We start from the raw sequence: 15,809 nt of genomic DNA, 5'->3' as shown, positions 1-15,809 counted from the left end.
CCACTCAGAATGTAAGCGTTTGGATTTTATATCATAGTTTTGATATCACACATGAGGTCACCTGAGGAGACTTAAAGACTCTATACCACAGGGAAATAACAAACATTCTCTGGGGCCAGGGAGGTAGCATCAATGTGCAAGTCAGGTTAGAGGGGGTGGCAGGGAAGAATGCTGGGGAATGGTGTGGACGCTACAAACTAGAAAGCTTGTACCCTCCCTAAAAGAAATGTTAAAACATTGTTGAGGGCCAAGCAAACCAAGTCTGCCTAATAAATTCGATCTACCAAATACCAAGTTGTAACCAAGCCCTGTATCCGGCACCATATATCCAGCATCTATATGTGTGTATGTGTGTGTGTGTACGCGTGCGTGCGTGTGTATTGATCTCTATATGGCCTCACCATTTGCTTTGCAGATACTGGAAGATTCCATTAATAGGTCTTTATGACACATCCATCACTCCATGCATTCAATCCAGAAACATGTAATAGAGTACCTACTATAACCTACATACTATGCTGCCTACCAATCCTGTTGTGCCAAATTTTCTACATTAAATTCTTCTATTTTGTGTCTTTCCAAGTTTCAGTTATTTGTACTGTATTTGCAGATAAGGTAGATCCTCTATTTTAAGAAATGAGTTCCAGTCCCAAATCCACAAATAAAGAATTATTATAATAATAGCATATTCATGAAAAGCAAATTACTTATCTTGGCGTTTAACATCCTCGTAACTATTTCTGTACATTTAATGTCAACAGAAAAAAAGTAATGTCTAAGTCTGGCTGATACAGTAAATTAATGTTAATAACAGTTTTGACACTAATAGCAAGTTTTAAAAAGAAAAACCTCCAGTCTCTAAGCTGGATTTCATTTCTTAAAAATCACCTCAGCTCGCTGTCACCAGACTCCCCTAGAACAATTCCAGCTAATATTTCACCTTTACCGGGAGCCTGAAATGACTAGGGTCTACAGAGTTTCTATGAAATTATATTCCTTCCCTGCCTTTACACACTCCATATGGAGAAACATCCACTCCCCCGAGTTATAATACCAGGGCTTCTCAGTAGAGACATATTTCTGAATCCCTGTAAGCAAATGAACACCTACATAGTTTCATAATAAAAAAATAAAAAACACTAGCTATTTCTTCAGAGCCTGAAAATTAGTTGTGAAAATGTGAATTGTTGAAGTATACACTAGATTAATGGGAAATTTCAGACTTTATCTTATAGAGAACATGGAATACCAGAGAACAGGGTCTGTACTTCATGTTCTTCCCTAGTACTATGCACAGACAAGGACATTAATAAATGTCCCATGAATTAAATTGACCTGAGTGAAAATTTTAACAGGCCAGGGGAAAATGAGAAGGAATTCAGCCCATTACTCCTCTACTCTTGCCAGCTCTTTCTAGAAGTCAACAGGGAGCCCCCTGCAAATCCTCTACCCCTCTCAGATTCAGCCAATAGGATATGGTTGGCCTAACATATCCACCTCCATAATCACTTTAAGCAAAGCATCTCTTCCAACTTCTCAAACGTTCTTTTTTCATTACTAATTGAGTGTTTTACTTTTAGATAATCCTATAATGAACCAGCTCAAATGAGCAGAGAGGCAGCAGTGACAACCCATCAATAAAATAATTAAGCCGAAGTGGATTTTGTTAGAGACTTCTCATGTCATAATAGGAAATCTAGGCTACTTAAAATCAGGGAAGTCAAATGGAATCGTTTCTTTTTGTTTTAAAAGGAAAGTTAGCTGTAAAAGTATCTCTTTCATGGGAACCTCATTAACTCTGCTGACAATACTGGTTATTTAGAGATACATGCACAATAGAAATACCAATGGAATACAAGGCGGTTTCCAGAATTTGTTTCCCTTCCCATAGTTTTCACTCAGAATTATCTGTAGAATTGAGGCAGGAGATCCTCGACATTTCCTCTCTGTTTTAAGATTCAGATTATGGCCTCAGTCCCTAAGGCTTTTGCACCAGTGTATATATACATCCCATGGAAAAACAAAAGAAAAATGGGGCATGATGGGCACAGATGCAGGACGAAACCCTATCTTTTTTTTGCTCTTCCAATCAGTGAAAGAGGAGAGTTCCTGACAATAAAAGCTGACCAAGGCAGCTACATTTCTTTCGCATCCTCCTCCCCTGAGCCTTGACTTACAACATAAGTTCCATGATGCCACTGACTCACTTTACCCTTACCCTCAAGCTTTGCATCATCGCCAGTTAAAAGCCTGGGATGAGCTATGAAACCAGCCTCTGCAGTAATAGACATTCAACAATTACCAAATGGCTTCAAGCTCTGGGTAAGATATAGAAACAGACACCAGAGCTGGCTTTGGGTGCTACTGGGTGCCATATTGAAGGGTAAAGAGCAGGAACTAAATAAGGAAGTGAAATGAACTTCAAGTCACTCAGGTGGATGCCCAAGGTACGGGCCACATATTGGACTTGAGATAAGGGACTTCCTTGAGTGGTCACGTGAAAAGGAGGATAAACTGAAAATACTCGTCAATGGAGGATCAAATGAAGTAATTACATACCCATGCTCCATCTGGCCCAAACAGTTCTAGGAAGTTGCCAATGAATTCCCTTGACTTCTCTTCCCATTTTTGAATTAGATCATGACTCTTTTCTTCCACTCTGTTAACAAATTCTTTTGATCTTTCTTCCACATTCTTGACCTTTTCCTTCATCTTGTCTACTTGGTTTTGGAAGCGGTACTTCTTCTCCTGGTCAAAAATTAAAGGAGAAAAAAAATGAATTTATCCAAGAGGGCACGAGAGAGATCAATCATTCACACTAATTGTTATGTTGAATTTCAACTTGTGTTTGTTCTTAACCTGAAGAGTCAGGCTGTTGCTATTTCCCAAGGGCTGGATTGATGGGAAGGCACATCTCTTGTAAGAAGTCATTTGTCATCAGTCTACCTGGATATGTAGAGTGAACTAGAAGTGGTTTTAATATTCTCTTTCCTGTAAATGTCTGAGTTGAATTCACTTACATAACAACAAAAAAATATATTTGCTCTTCATTATGGGTAGATATTTGGCAAATACACCCCCTCAATTCTTTTGGGACTTAGACAAAAGTATGAATTGTACATAGAATGGCCACTCACATTGCTCGAGTCCTCCATTTTACTGGGACATTGTTAAAACCAATAATGGCTGAAATGAGCGGGCTACTGGACGGGCCTTAGAACCCATGTGTTATATGAAAAGTTTCATTGTAATGATATTTTCCATTAAACTAATTGAACTGTATTGATTTCCTTGGTGATCAAGAAAGGTTTAGTTCTGATAGCTTCTCTGGACTGGGATTTTGTTCTTCTTATAGTCTTCATGCAGCAGTGGTATACCTATATGCCTGGAAGGCATCATATGTTGGGCAATTCACGTATCACCTAAGGACACCTCAGTTTCCTTATCTGTAAAATGGGTATATTTATCATCTCTACCTTATAGGATTGCTGTTAATAATTAGATAAGACAATGCATTAAACATGCTTGCCACAAAGCCTGGCATTTAGTAAAAGCTCAGTGTGTGTTGTCTGTTTCATTACTATTAAGCAGCACAGACATTTAATTGTGTTACCTGAGAGTGGTATCAAAACCATGAAAATAACGAGACAAAGGGTGTTCCCTTCCATTAAATCATGATACATTTTTCCTAAAGTGGTAATAAGGTTTACCATTTTTTTCACTACATAGGACTGAAGTTCATATTTCAGAATTTTTTGAGGTACCTGGAATATTGCAAAACTGGGTCAGGATTCCCTGATTTAGACCTTCCAAAACTTACTGAAGTTTCAGGGTGGGGTGCGAGCTATATGTGCTGCCACTCAACTATATATATGATTATTATATACAGCTCTCAGGGGCAGCACAGAGTAGTAGAATGAGCACTGGGCTGGGAGTCAAGAGGCTGGGAGGCTGCTGCTGCCTCTACCTCTACCTTGCTTGGGGAACCTTGGTCAGGTTCCCTCTCTGAGCTCAGCTTTCCTTATTTCCAAATGAAGGGACCTGGACTAGGGTGATGGACCCTCGTCAGTTTCTTGCCACCTCTGAGTGATTCACCTACATGCCCATCCGACACATTTGATTTCATCTCTGGGCCGCAGCCAGATTTGTTGTCACAGAAAGGCCATGAGTGCATCTATGGTGACTACATGGTTCCCTGAGCTAAGTGGCTTATCCAAAGGCTGCTTAAAGAGAGTGAGCAACTTTTGGAAATGGTTCAACATGCTTGGACAGTTGACTGAATTCAGTTTAAAAAAACAGTTTAATGTACTGACATAACCAGGGCTTTATTCTTTATAAGATACCAAATAATCACTTTGACTGAATTCTTTTCAGCCACTTACAGTGGTGCCACTGGAACCCAACATTTTCCATTTTGTCGCCCAGCTAATACGAAGCCACAGAACCTGGCCTCCCAACAACCCCTGCCTCATGAGGAAAACTAACCACTGATTTACGATTAATGAGCCCCTCCTTATTGTGAAGGTACCAGTGACAGATTTGTGTAAGCTGCTGGACAATTATGGCTGCACATAATTATAAGCATCTAGTTTTGTAAAAAATAAAAAAAAAAAATCCATCTTCGAAAATACAGTATCTATTTCGGGGGGTTGAAATTCTGTATGGATGGAGAGTGCTTGTTTTAATCAACTACATCAGCTCCTCAGAGTCCAGGCAAATATAGTTGTCCAGACTCACTAAGATCACCTCCAGCAACTGGGGCGCCCTCTGCTTTAACAGCTTGTTTTGCTTGTTTTAAAGATTGTTTTAACGGTTGCTCTATTATTAAACTAACAGAAGCTCTGTGGGAACAATACAGCAGAAATACTAAAGGGAGCCAAAAACTTTAGGCTTTATTTAAGCAGCTGTAATTTCTCTGGACAATAAAAAACAGCTGTTAAGATATCTAATGAGCATCTGTAAGGCCTTGATAAGATGAAAATTTTAAAAATGTTAGAACAAGAAAGCATTTTCTCTAGGTTTAGCTTTTTTTTTTATCACCGCTGTCCTCTTTCCTTTTGAGCAGAAGACAACTCTTGCCTTTCACGATGGCAGATCTCCCAGAAACCCTTCGCCCAGGTCGGAGAGCTCAAAGGAAGGGAGGTTGGAGTGAGGGGAGGGAAGTATGGCGGCTCCTTTATAAAATGCGAAGCTCATACCTGTGTGCCTTGGTTAACTTATGTTACTCCTTTGGACACTGGTTTCCCCAGCTATAAAGTGGGGATAATAATACAACATTGGGTTGTTATATGGATTGAATGAGATGATAAATGTAAAACATCGAGAACACTGGCATATAGTAAATGTTCAATAAATGGTGGCAGTGGTGTTATGTGGTGATCATCAAAGGGTATGGGGTGGTACACTTACATTTATAAAGCTGACATTCAGTTCCTTGGCTGTGTACCCTCTCTGGAGGTTACGTCGGGCATAAACATCATAGTCTCGGACAATTCTGGTGATGATGTCTGATGTTGAGATGCCTTCTGTTCTCTGCGTTGGAACAAACATTCCTGTTCAAGTAGGAAAGAGGAGATAAAGAGAAAAACTATGATGATTTGGTTGACCCATTTTTTTTAATGGCCCTCCTTTTCTGGGACAAAGTTGCATATCCTAGGTGTCTCAGTAAGGCTTTCATATCTGGCCCCAGCTGATCTCTTTCAGGATCAGTTTTGAATGTTCCCTCCCTGCAGTACTGTGTTTACTGTCATCCTGGATCTGTTCCCTAGATTCACCATGCATTCACCTGGATCCTAGCATTTTCCCAACCCTTTCTTTCTGCCTTAGATCCCCCTTCCCTGCCCACATGGGCGACAACATTCTTCCTCATCCGGCAGCATTCAGCTTCAAGGTTATGCCTCTGGGAAATCTTTTCTGACACCACGAGGCAGAATCCACAACATTTACGACATAAACTCATCTTCCATTAATAAAAGTATTTTAAACATCTGTCTCCTTGTAGAAGGGGAACGTTCTGAAAGCATAGATTATGCCTTGACTATCTTTGCTTCCCTAGCACCCAGCTCAGTACACTTGTGTCTAGCACATGGAAGGTGCTCAGTAAATGCAAATTAAATGAGTAAGTGAATAGAGAATAACAATTGAGTCAATGAATTAGTCAGATCACAGCAACTCCCTTTCTTCCCCAAGGAAGTCTGTGTCACCTTATACCAAAGAAAAAGAAGAAAAAGTGTACTATTTTTGTTGTCTCTGATCTAAAGACATGCCTGTGGAGTGTCAGATGATTTTATCTTCCTAAGAGTTTTCTACTCTGGATGGTGATTTTATCAATCAAAGGACCTTTCATCTAGAATATGTGGGACTGAGTAAAAATAAGCATAGAGGATGCCAAGTTCTATTAGAACCTCCTGAAAGTCCTCAGATGTATTTGGGTATATATATCAGACAGGGCTAAAAAGAGGTCACAAATGTTATCAAAGAGCAGAATCTGGTTTATGCTTATACTTCTGTTGTCAACTGAAATGCCATGTTGGCAACTGAGATCTTTCTACCCAGTATGATTATGGCTACTCAGAGACATCAGGCATGAGACAACATGATGGATAGAGCCTGGAGACAACAGTGCTGGGATCTTGGTTTGTAGACTTGGAAAGTCTCTCAAAGCTCAGAAGGCAAGTTATTCAACCTCAGTCTCCAAAGCTGAGAAATGAGGTGGCTGGACAAGGTGACCATGGGCTCATCCAAGCCACTTCCCTCTCCTTCATTCCCTACACCCAATTTCCTTCCAATCACCAATCTACTTCCTAAATGTCTCTCCAATTTACCACTTTTCTCCATTCGCCATCTAAACTAATCTAATACCATCTTATTCAAAACTAGTTTCCAGCAACATTGTCGTTTTGTCCTCTCAATCCATTCTTCACATAGCAAGATCCATAGAATAGTCTTTCAAAATGCAAGTCAGATGCCTGTCCAACAGCCTTCATTGGATTTCTACTTTCTTCTGTATTTGGATTCAAACCCTTAACTTGGCTCTGCATCAGCCTGCATCATCTCTTCCCTGTGCTTCTCTCCAGTCTCATCTCAGACCCTCTTCTCCTCCCTTCCTCCTTCACTCCCTAAGCCAAGCCCCCAAGCAACACAGCTACAGGGGGCACCATTGTCATTGTACTCTATGGAGATGGGCAACAGCCTGACCCTGAGTTGGCCCAGCCACACTGGACTTCAGAGTCCTGAAAGGGCTGACTCCTCTCCCCTCGCTCTGCTGCAAACACTCTCTATACCTGGTTAATCCTTCATCATCTATTGGGTTTTACCTTAAGTATCACTTCCTCGAGGAAATTTGTCCACCCCCAGACTGAGTCTTTCTACTTGTTATTCCCTCCCATGGTTCAACTGCTCTTTTCCTTCAAATATTTCAAGGTCTTTATAAAACAACTTGGTCAGTAACTGCCTTTTCCACTTGACTATAAGCTATGTGAAGGAAGGAACTGCTCCTGTCTCTTCTATATTCTCAGCACTGGGTGACAAGCAGGCACTATAAGAATATTTGTTGAATGAATGACTGGATGGATATTGATCTCTAAGTGTCTTTCCAAATCCAGTTTTCTCTGATTCTACTGACATGAGTGAATTTTTCAGTATTCTGGCCCCTACTAAGGTGTCCCTTTCGAGCTTTCTTTTGATATCATCTGCACAACCCCAGTGTCAGCAGCAGGGTGGGACTGCTGATGTTAGACATTAAGCATCCAGTTTCTAATATTCTGTGGTTCAGAGAACAGAGTTGGGGTTTGCTATTAAACCAAAAACTTCTTATATCATTTTCTAATAAAGTGAACGAAAACACAGAAAACCATATGGTAGGCAGAGGATGAAAACATCTAAATGCATGGATATAAAGAGCACCAGCTGTGCAGGGTGCTTTGGTGGGTGGAGAATGCTAAGTGGTCCTAAGCCAAGGGGTCGTGAAATAACAGCCTCACCTTGTGGGGAGCAACAGGGAACTTTCTGGAAAGGAGTGTGTCCCGTTTTTCAGTAGACATATTTCACTCTCACCCCTGCCTACTGAAATGTTAAGAAGATCCTCCAACTACTAATGGATTTTAGCAAGTCACTTAGACACTGGTGACATGAGCTCACCCTTTCTTTAAAGCCACAGGATGAGGTCTCTGTGGCTAAGTAACTAAAAGTTGGGGTTGGGAGAGATTTGCTTTGGCTGGTTGGGAGGTAGGTCTCTGAAAGAAGCCAAGCCCTCTGCTGACATAATGAAGCACCCGGCTTCCTCTACATCCTAATTATTGCTCTGCTAAAAATATTCAGTAATGAGCATGATCAGAGAACCTTTTTTATCATGCTTTTCAGAATTGCGGCATTTGGTTATGGAGCTATTTTAAGCAGCAGCAAAGCACATGTTAATGAAGGAAACTTTCAACAGTAGTAGGCAATATTAGAATGATGATGAGTAATGTGGACCTTATAGTCTACTTCATTTAAGCTCCATCTTTTCATCCAGCGTTGCTGGAAGATTTTGATATGTAGCTCTGACAAGCATAGCAGAGTGCCGTAAAGTTTAATTCATGCTCTTGATATCTCTGGCTTCATTTGAAGTGATTTCTGACTTTCAAAATACACCTCAATTAGAGTATAAAAACCAAATGTGGATGCTTAGGCTATTTCTGAGCATCTTTCTCTCACAATGAATACTGTGGCCTCTTCTACCTGGGCCTCAAACACATCTCTGCTGTGGCTCTCCCTTGGTGAGGACTCAGCAGAGCGGATCAATGGTTCACAAGAAAGGGTCCCAAGAAAGGGTCCCTGTACATATGAAAAGTCACACAGTCTTATGCTTGTGCTCCCAGGGCAATTAAAATGCCACCTGACCATTCAATTTGGAGATGAGAATTGTGGTGAGTTAAAGATGGGCACAGTTCCCATCCCCTGGAATCTGGGCTGGCCTTAGTGATTTGCTTGTAACAAATCGAATGTGGTATAAGTCAGGCTGGGTAACTTCCAATGCTAGGTCAAAAGAAGCCTCGCAGCTTCTGTCAAGATCGCTAGCCCTGCGAATACCTCCTCTTAGTACGTACACTCTTGGAACTCAGCCGCCATGCTGCGAGAAGCCCACACAATGCAGAAGAGCACATATAGGCACTTCAGTGTCAAGTCCAACTGAGCTCCCCGTGAACAGCCAACATTTGCTGCCAGCCACATCAATGCCCCATCTGAGACCTCCAGCCCAGTTGGGTCTTCAGATGGCTGCAGCCCCAGCCAACATCTGACAACTGTTCAAGAGACCCCAAGCAAGAACCACCCAGCCAAGTCCTTGCTGACATTCCGCTCCACAAAAATCATGAGCAAAATAAAGTGGCTCTTTTAAGTCACTAATTATGGGAGTAATTTCTTATGCAACAATAGGGCACTAGATTGCTTAGAGTTAGAAAAATGCTGGACCTGTTCCTACATTTATCTAAAGAACTGGACTTGAAGTTTTACTCCCTAAAACTAGAAATGCAACTTTTTCTTAGCTCAATAGAGGTCACTCGCTGATAAATAGAACCACCACCAAATGCTTGTTCCTACTCTACAATGTAGCTGAGGAACTACCACTCAAGGAAATGCTGATTCAATCAACCCCAGAGGTAGCCCTGGGTGAAGCAGAATCTCTGGTCTAGATTCTCGCTACTCTCAGATGTGTGGACTTGCAGCATCCAACAACCTGGGAGCTCATCAGAAATGGAGATCTTAGGTCCCACCAGGCCCACTGAATCCACATTTCCATTCGACAAGCACTGGTCTCTACTAGGTCTTTCATGGTAATTTTAGAGGAGGAGTAGCTGGCTTACAGTTCAGATCTTACAAAAACTTAAAAGGTAATTATCACCTCACGCCATAACCCACCTCAATGTAAGTGATGCATCAGCCAGTTTCTCCCCTTCCCCAACATGCTTCTCAGCAGCTTTGCAAGTCTGAAGTGATCCCCTGAGAAAGCCCAGAGCAGAGGGGCTGGCACCCTGTTTACCTCCAGTAACTTTGGGAGGAAATGGTCACACAGAGGCTCCGTGCCAATGTGGGGATGCTCAGCAGAGTGTTTTTCATGATAGGCAAGTCAGGGCCGGACATGCCTCCCTCTCATTGCCCATGCTTCCACTGCCCTCCAGTAGACTATGGAAGACAAGTTCCCAGGGACACTCTCTAGGAACACTGAAAGTAGCTGAGATTTAAGACCAGTATGACTGCTGGGTGGCTCACCTGTAGTATGGTTAAGGGAATCCTACAGCAGAGGCTATGGCAAGGACAGGCCAAAGGGGAAGGCAGATGGGGAACAGATGGAGGAGGTGGCTGAGTGTTAAAAGGGTTGCAATTGGAATCTGGTAGCCATAGGTGATGGCTGAGTGTATCTTGATACCCCAAAATGAAAGCTCAGCAAGAACTAGGATCCCAATCCATGATAGACCAATACATAGGTCCCAAAAACATAGATTACCCCAGGAGAAAAAGGCCAAAAGTTGACTCCACATAATCTAGGGGCAAATCTAGAAGAGTCTGAATTACTTCAAATGTCAAGCATATTTTTTTTCCTGGAAATGGGGGTTCCTAAGTAAGTTCAGTTACAGAAATTACTTTCATACCCATACCCAATTGGTCCTTACCCCACAAAAGACCTCCTCATGGCATTCTCCTACCTCAGGATGGTATCTGGCTCTATGTGACATACAGAATTAAGACTTAACAATCCTGTCCCATCAGTCTCCATCTCTGCTCTCCCCTCTACACACCTTATGCTACATAAACATTGCTGATTTTCTCCAAATATGCTACATTTCTTCATACACTCCCACTATTGGACATGCCTCCCCAGACTGTTGTATATGCCCCATCACAGGCTTATAATATTTTTGTATAATTATTTGTGTCTGTCTATGCTCTCTCTCAAGAGTAGGGCTATGTATTATTCAAATTTGCATTCCATTTGCCCTCCAATAATCCCTGGCTTAGGGATGCACTCAGAGGATTCATGGGTTAACTCATGAGAATCAAAACTATCCAAAGATGGAATGGGCTGCAGAGGTAGGGAACTCCCCATCACAGGAGATGTACAAGAATCAATCCTACGAAAAGCTGACAGTGAAGCCAAGGAAGGGATAGGAGACTAGGTTAGTCACCTTTAGGTGCCCATGCTATCTCAAAAGTCTGAAGGTCAATGAGTGCCAGGAAAATATGATAGTGACAGCAGGCTAAGGGTGAGGGATGGTGGGACCAACATGGGTTGAGTTCCAGTAGGCTCCAGTAATGGGAGAACATAACTCTGATGGCAGATGTCAGCAATGGAGGCAGCTCAAGTATAATGTGGGGTGTATTAGACTTCTTGAAGTCCCTAAGTAAAGCATATGATAATTCACTAGTGTATCTGTACCGTGCCAGATAATCGTTCAATGTATGTAGGAAGGTATGTATGGATGTACTTACAGTGCCTATAGATGAAATGTATGGTAGAAAGTAAAATAGCAAAAAACAACACCAACAACAAAACAAGCCATTAAAAATCTACTTCTGCATCTACCTTTACCTAAAATACCAATTCCAGCTGCTCCCTTCCTCACTCTTCCTTGCTCTAAGATTATCATGCAGCAACAGGCTGATGGGAGGTTTAAGGAAGGTGGTCTGATGAAGGAGAGGGATGGAGAAGCTGAGTAATTCAGGTTACTATAACTGCCCCTCCATCTCAAACGTCTCCATTTTTAGGGTCAGAAAAGCCATCTGACCCTATAAGAGGATAGAAGTAATTACCTTTTCCCCATCTGTCTTTTTAAGTAATCCAAATGGATATAATCTGGTGAGGCAGGGTATTTAAAAAATCCCAGCAATTACTATTTTAATTCTTAGGTGATTGTTTTAAACTCTGTGACATTGACTAAAAATCTCAGCTCAGGAAAATAACAAATATTGGATAGTGAGTGTATAGCAGAGACAATTTTTCCATCATATATTTGTCCAAAAGAGCACCTACAATTTGTGATTTATATTCACTTGCTTGTTATAAATAGAGCAAGAAATGCAAATTCATAGATACAATTTTAAAGATTTTTCATGCAGATCATAGTCATTTTTGAAACAAGTCAAATGGCAAACCCTTATATCTCTCACTGAGATTTTGCTCGCCTGTGAGGCTATGACGATTTGAAGTACTGTACTCTATTTGGAGGTCTGGAAGCAAACCTGCAGTATCTCTGGGGTATGTCTGTGATTTTGTGGTCAGCATCTCCTTCAATAAAGGGGTGTGTGAGGGACTCAGAGCCAATATACCAGTGGAAAGTAAACAAATTGGATGCAAAGGTCCATTAATTCAGACCAAAATATTACCCCTACATCTAAAAAAATATGAAAAGTTCCACATGATAGAAGTGTGTGCCCAAATTATCTAAATCGCTCCATTCCACGTGTGTTGGGAAGAGCCCTTGCAGACAGAAGGCTTCCATCTTAGACTAACTCCCTATCATACTCCATAAAAGCACTCTCTTGTTCAACAGCATTTCATGCTCACTACAGATGTAGGAGGCACTGTGCTAGGGATACAAAAATTGATGAGATATGGCCACGGACTGTGGCATTTCATTCTAGCTAGGGATACACACAGAGAAACCATCAGGATGATATGAGAAGGGAGCTGAAAGGGAAGTCTAATGTAATGAGTGTTGGAGGAAGATGAGGAAGAGGGGTACTGAATTATGCCCCAGGGAGAGAGGGCATGTCTAGGCTGGTTCCTCAACTGGGCCTGGAATAAGCACAGAAGCTCAGAGAAAAGGTGTTCCAAGCACGGGGATGTGCTGGAACCTTAGGGCCTGTGGAAGGTGGTGCATAGAGCCCAGGCTGGTGAGATGGAGAGTTGGAACAAGGCCAAGGGAGAGAAACCGATAACAAAACCCAAGAGTGGTCAGAGAGGCCGGAGGAAAATTAGAACATCCCAGAAGTGTCCTGGAAGCATCAGACAAGAGCATCTAAGAGAAAAGATCAGTCAGCATGGTCTTTATGCCCAGAGGAGGACTGAAATGAGGCCGTTGGATTTGGTAGTTCAAAGGTCATTGCAGAACTCAGGAAGGATGGGACAGAAGTCAGAGTGCAGGTGGCCGAGGAATGACAGGGACATGTGCCTGCAAGTTGCCTAGAAGGGGAGGACTGAGAAAAGACGTGGCTGGAGAAGCAGGAAAGAGGGATGGCAGAGGTAAGATTTGGGTTTGTTTTATTTTTGTAGACTTCCACTTGATTGCAAGCTGGGAAGAAACGACCGGAGAGTAAGAACCTTGGATAGCAAAGAGAGGAAGAAGGAGAAAGAAGACAGGCTCTGGGGAAGGGAGATGGTAGGTTCAGACAAAGAGGTTAGCCTGGAACAGAAAACGTACCCTTCTTCCTCAAGAAGCAGGAGAGGAGGAAAGCATGTATGAGTTATGGGTAAATTGGGGTGGAAAGGGTAAAAAGAGGAGGTAAATGTCACCAAGGAGCCCCGAGAATCCGGCTGAAGCTGGAAACCACAGATTAGTCACAAAGCCCCAACAGCAATTCCAGCAGCGTAAAAGTAGGAATAGAGAATGTAATGAAGGAATTGACTCCAGGGAACCTGCATCAGAAGGAAACTCACCCCTTTCCAGGCCCCCAGTAACTCCCTGGAGCTGACGAGTCTCTGACCTTAACAGAAATGTTTAGTGACAAATGAGACAACTTCCAAAGCTCCGGCACCATGTTTGTGGCTCCACGATGGTTTCAGGAAGAAAACATCTTACCTGATTCTACAAATACGTAACTATTCTTTTTTTGCCTCTGCATGTGATACCTGAGGATACTACGATCATGTGATAAGATGACATATGGCAGGGCTGACTTTGGAGGAAAGGAGTCCAGGTTGTTAATTTAGCCAGTCTTCTAGCGGAAGAAACTTTCTTGACAGTATAAAGTAATTTCATTCCGAACATTTCATTGTGAATGAGGAAAATGATTGCCCTTTAAATAATAGGGTTTTGTGATTTTCATCTGGTGAACTCTAATCAAGCCTCAAACGGGTTGAGTATGTTGGGGCTCAGGTTAGTTCCTATATAAATACCTAACTGGTGTCTGTGCCATTTAGCACATGTCAACAGAAGCTTGTAGAGGCTATTTGGGAGATATCTGAAATTCCAATACCTGTATGTCTACGCTGCAGGCCCAGAGCAGATGTCTCATTAAACCTGATTATTGTGCCGCAGCGGACAAGGGAGCCCACGAGAACTCCTCACCTGCTTCCTTTATGTGCTTGTAAACATCATCAGAGCCAGCAGAAGAGTACGGAATGTCATCATGGGCCACAAAGTCAATCTGTTGGAGAGAGAAGAGTGACGTCACCATTGGGATGGATGTGCACATCTGTGATTTGAAAATGCCTCTTTGAAATAAAGCAGCTGTAATAAAGCAGTTGAAATAAACAGTTTATAGTGTGGATTGGAATCCTCGACCGAAAAGTATTTCCAACTGTCTCCATTTCCATGAGATAATGGGAACTAGATTGATTTCTCTCCTTGCTGGTCCCTCTTTCTCTTAACTCTGGCAGCAGGTTTTCTCGGCGTTCTGTTTTTCTGCCTCTAAACTTTGTCCTTCAGAGAATTCATTCATTCTTCAGATCTTAGTCACTCTCGCTATGATGAGAAACCCAAGTCTCCATTTCCCATCCCACTGATGGCAATAGGTCCTCACATTTAAGTCATAGCTTATATTGTGGAAATAAATTTAGTCTGATGAATGAATTTAATCTCTTTTCTCATTTGATTTTCACAACCACCTTGTGAGGTAGGTAGGGCATATATTGCTATTTCAGTTGAGACATAAGGCTGCTGAAACTGGAAAACTTGTCAGATTTGCCCAAAGTCACCTTTTTCTTGCACCACCCCATGCTGTCACTTTAAAATCCACCTGTCTGGAATTTAATTCATCTTGAAAACAGGTGTCCCCTTCCAACAGCACCTCCATTTCCCCAGTTCATCGAGGCCCCAAACCCTTGGAATCAGCCTTGCTTCTTCTCCATTGCTACTACACTAACCCAGGACCCTGTCACCTGGATCATTGATACTAACTTGTATCTGACCTTCCTCACTGCAGACTCTCTCCTCTCTAAGCCACCCCTCTATCACATGGGGGATCCTCCTTAAACAGAATTTTCTTTTTGTCACCCTCGTGCCTGCTGATCTTTATTAGTTCCCTGTTTCCTACGACATCAAGTAAAATCTTGCTTAACTTTCAAAGCCCTTTATAACACAGCTTCACTGCACCTTGAGAGGTAATTTGGAGTAGCAGTTTAATTTGCCTGGGTAGATTCCTGCCCCACCGTTTACTAGCTATGTAAGTTAAAAATTGGTTGTAAAAATTCAATCAGGATTCCTCAACCTCGGTACTAGTGACATTTTGAACCGATAATTCTTTAGGGGGAGGGTCTGGCCTGTGTACTATAAGATGCTTAGCAGCACCCCTGGCATTTACCCACTAGATGCCAGTAGCACCCCTCCAGCTGTGACAGCCAAAAATGTTCCAGACATTGCCAAATGTCCCTTAGAGGCAAACTTGTCCCCATTTGAGAATCACTGGATTAAATGATACAATTATGTAAAAGTGCTTAAAAATAATAACTGGTACACAGGAAGTATTCAGTAAATGTTATTACTATTAAGAATCCTATTCTTAGTACTCAAACTTAGTCCCCCCTCCTCTCCAATGTATAATAATAACAATAACAATAACTTCTCAGGGTAGCCATGAGATTTTGAATGCAATTTGTGTACAAGTAAAGCACT

The 15,809-nt window shown here is 42.0% G+C and overlaps 1 protein-coding gene across 3 annotated transcripts in view; it reads right to left on the bottom strand.

Moving 5' to 3' along the window:
* PCYT1B (phosphate cytidylyltransferase 1B, choline) overlaps positions 1-15,809 on the bottom strand; it is an 80,293-nt gene that overhangs the window by 18,365 nt on the left and 46,119 nt on the right. For all 3 annotated transcript variants that reach the window (XM_039872465.1, XM_039872466.1, XM_039872467.1), the window contains exons 5-7: positions 14,265-14,343; positions 5,410-5,552; positions 2,560-2,748 (exon numbers count right to left, since the gene is read on the bottom strand). In XM_039872465.1, the coding sequence (XP_039728399.1) occupies positions 2,560-2,748; positions 5,410-5,552; positions 14,265-14,343 (411 nt within the window). The remainder of the gene's footprint in view (positions 1-2,559; positions 2,749-5,409; positions 5,553-14,264; positions 14,344-15,809) is intronic.

Source organism: Pteropus medius, unplaced genomic scaffold (assembly GCF_902729225.1).
Source record: "Pteropus medius unplaced genomic scaffold, Ma_sr-lr_union100, whole genome shotgun sequence".
NCBI classification, from domain to species: Eukaryota; Metazoa; Chordata; class Mammalia; order Chiroptera; family Pteropodidae; genus Pteropus; species Pteropus medius.
This window is presented reverse-complemented; position numbering and strand designations above follow the sequence as displayed.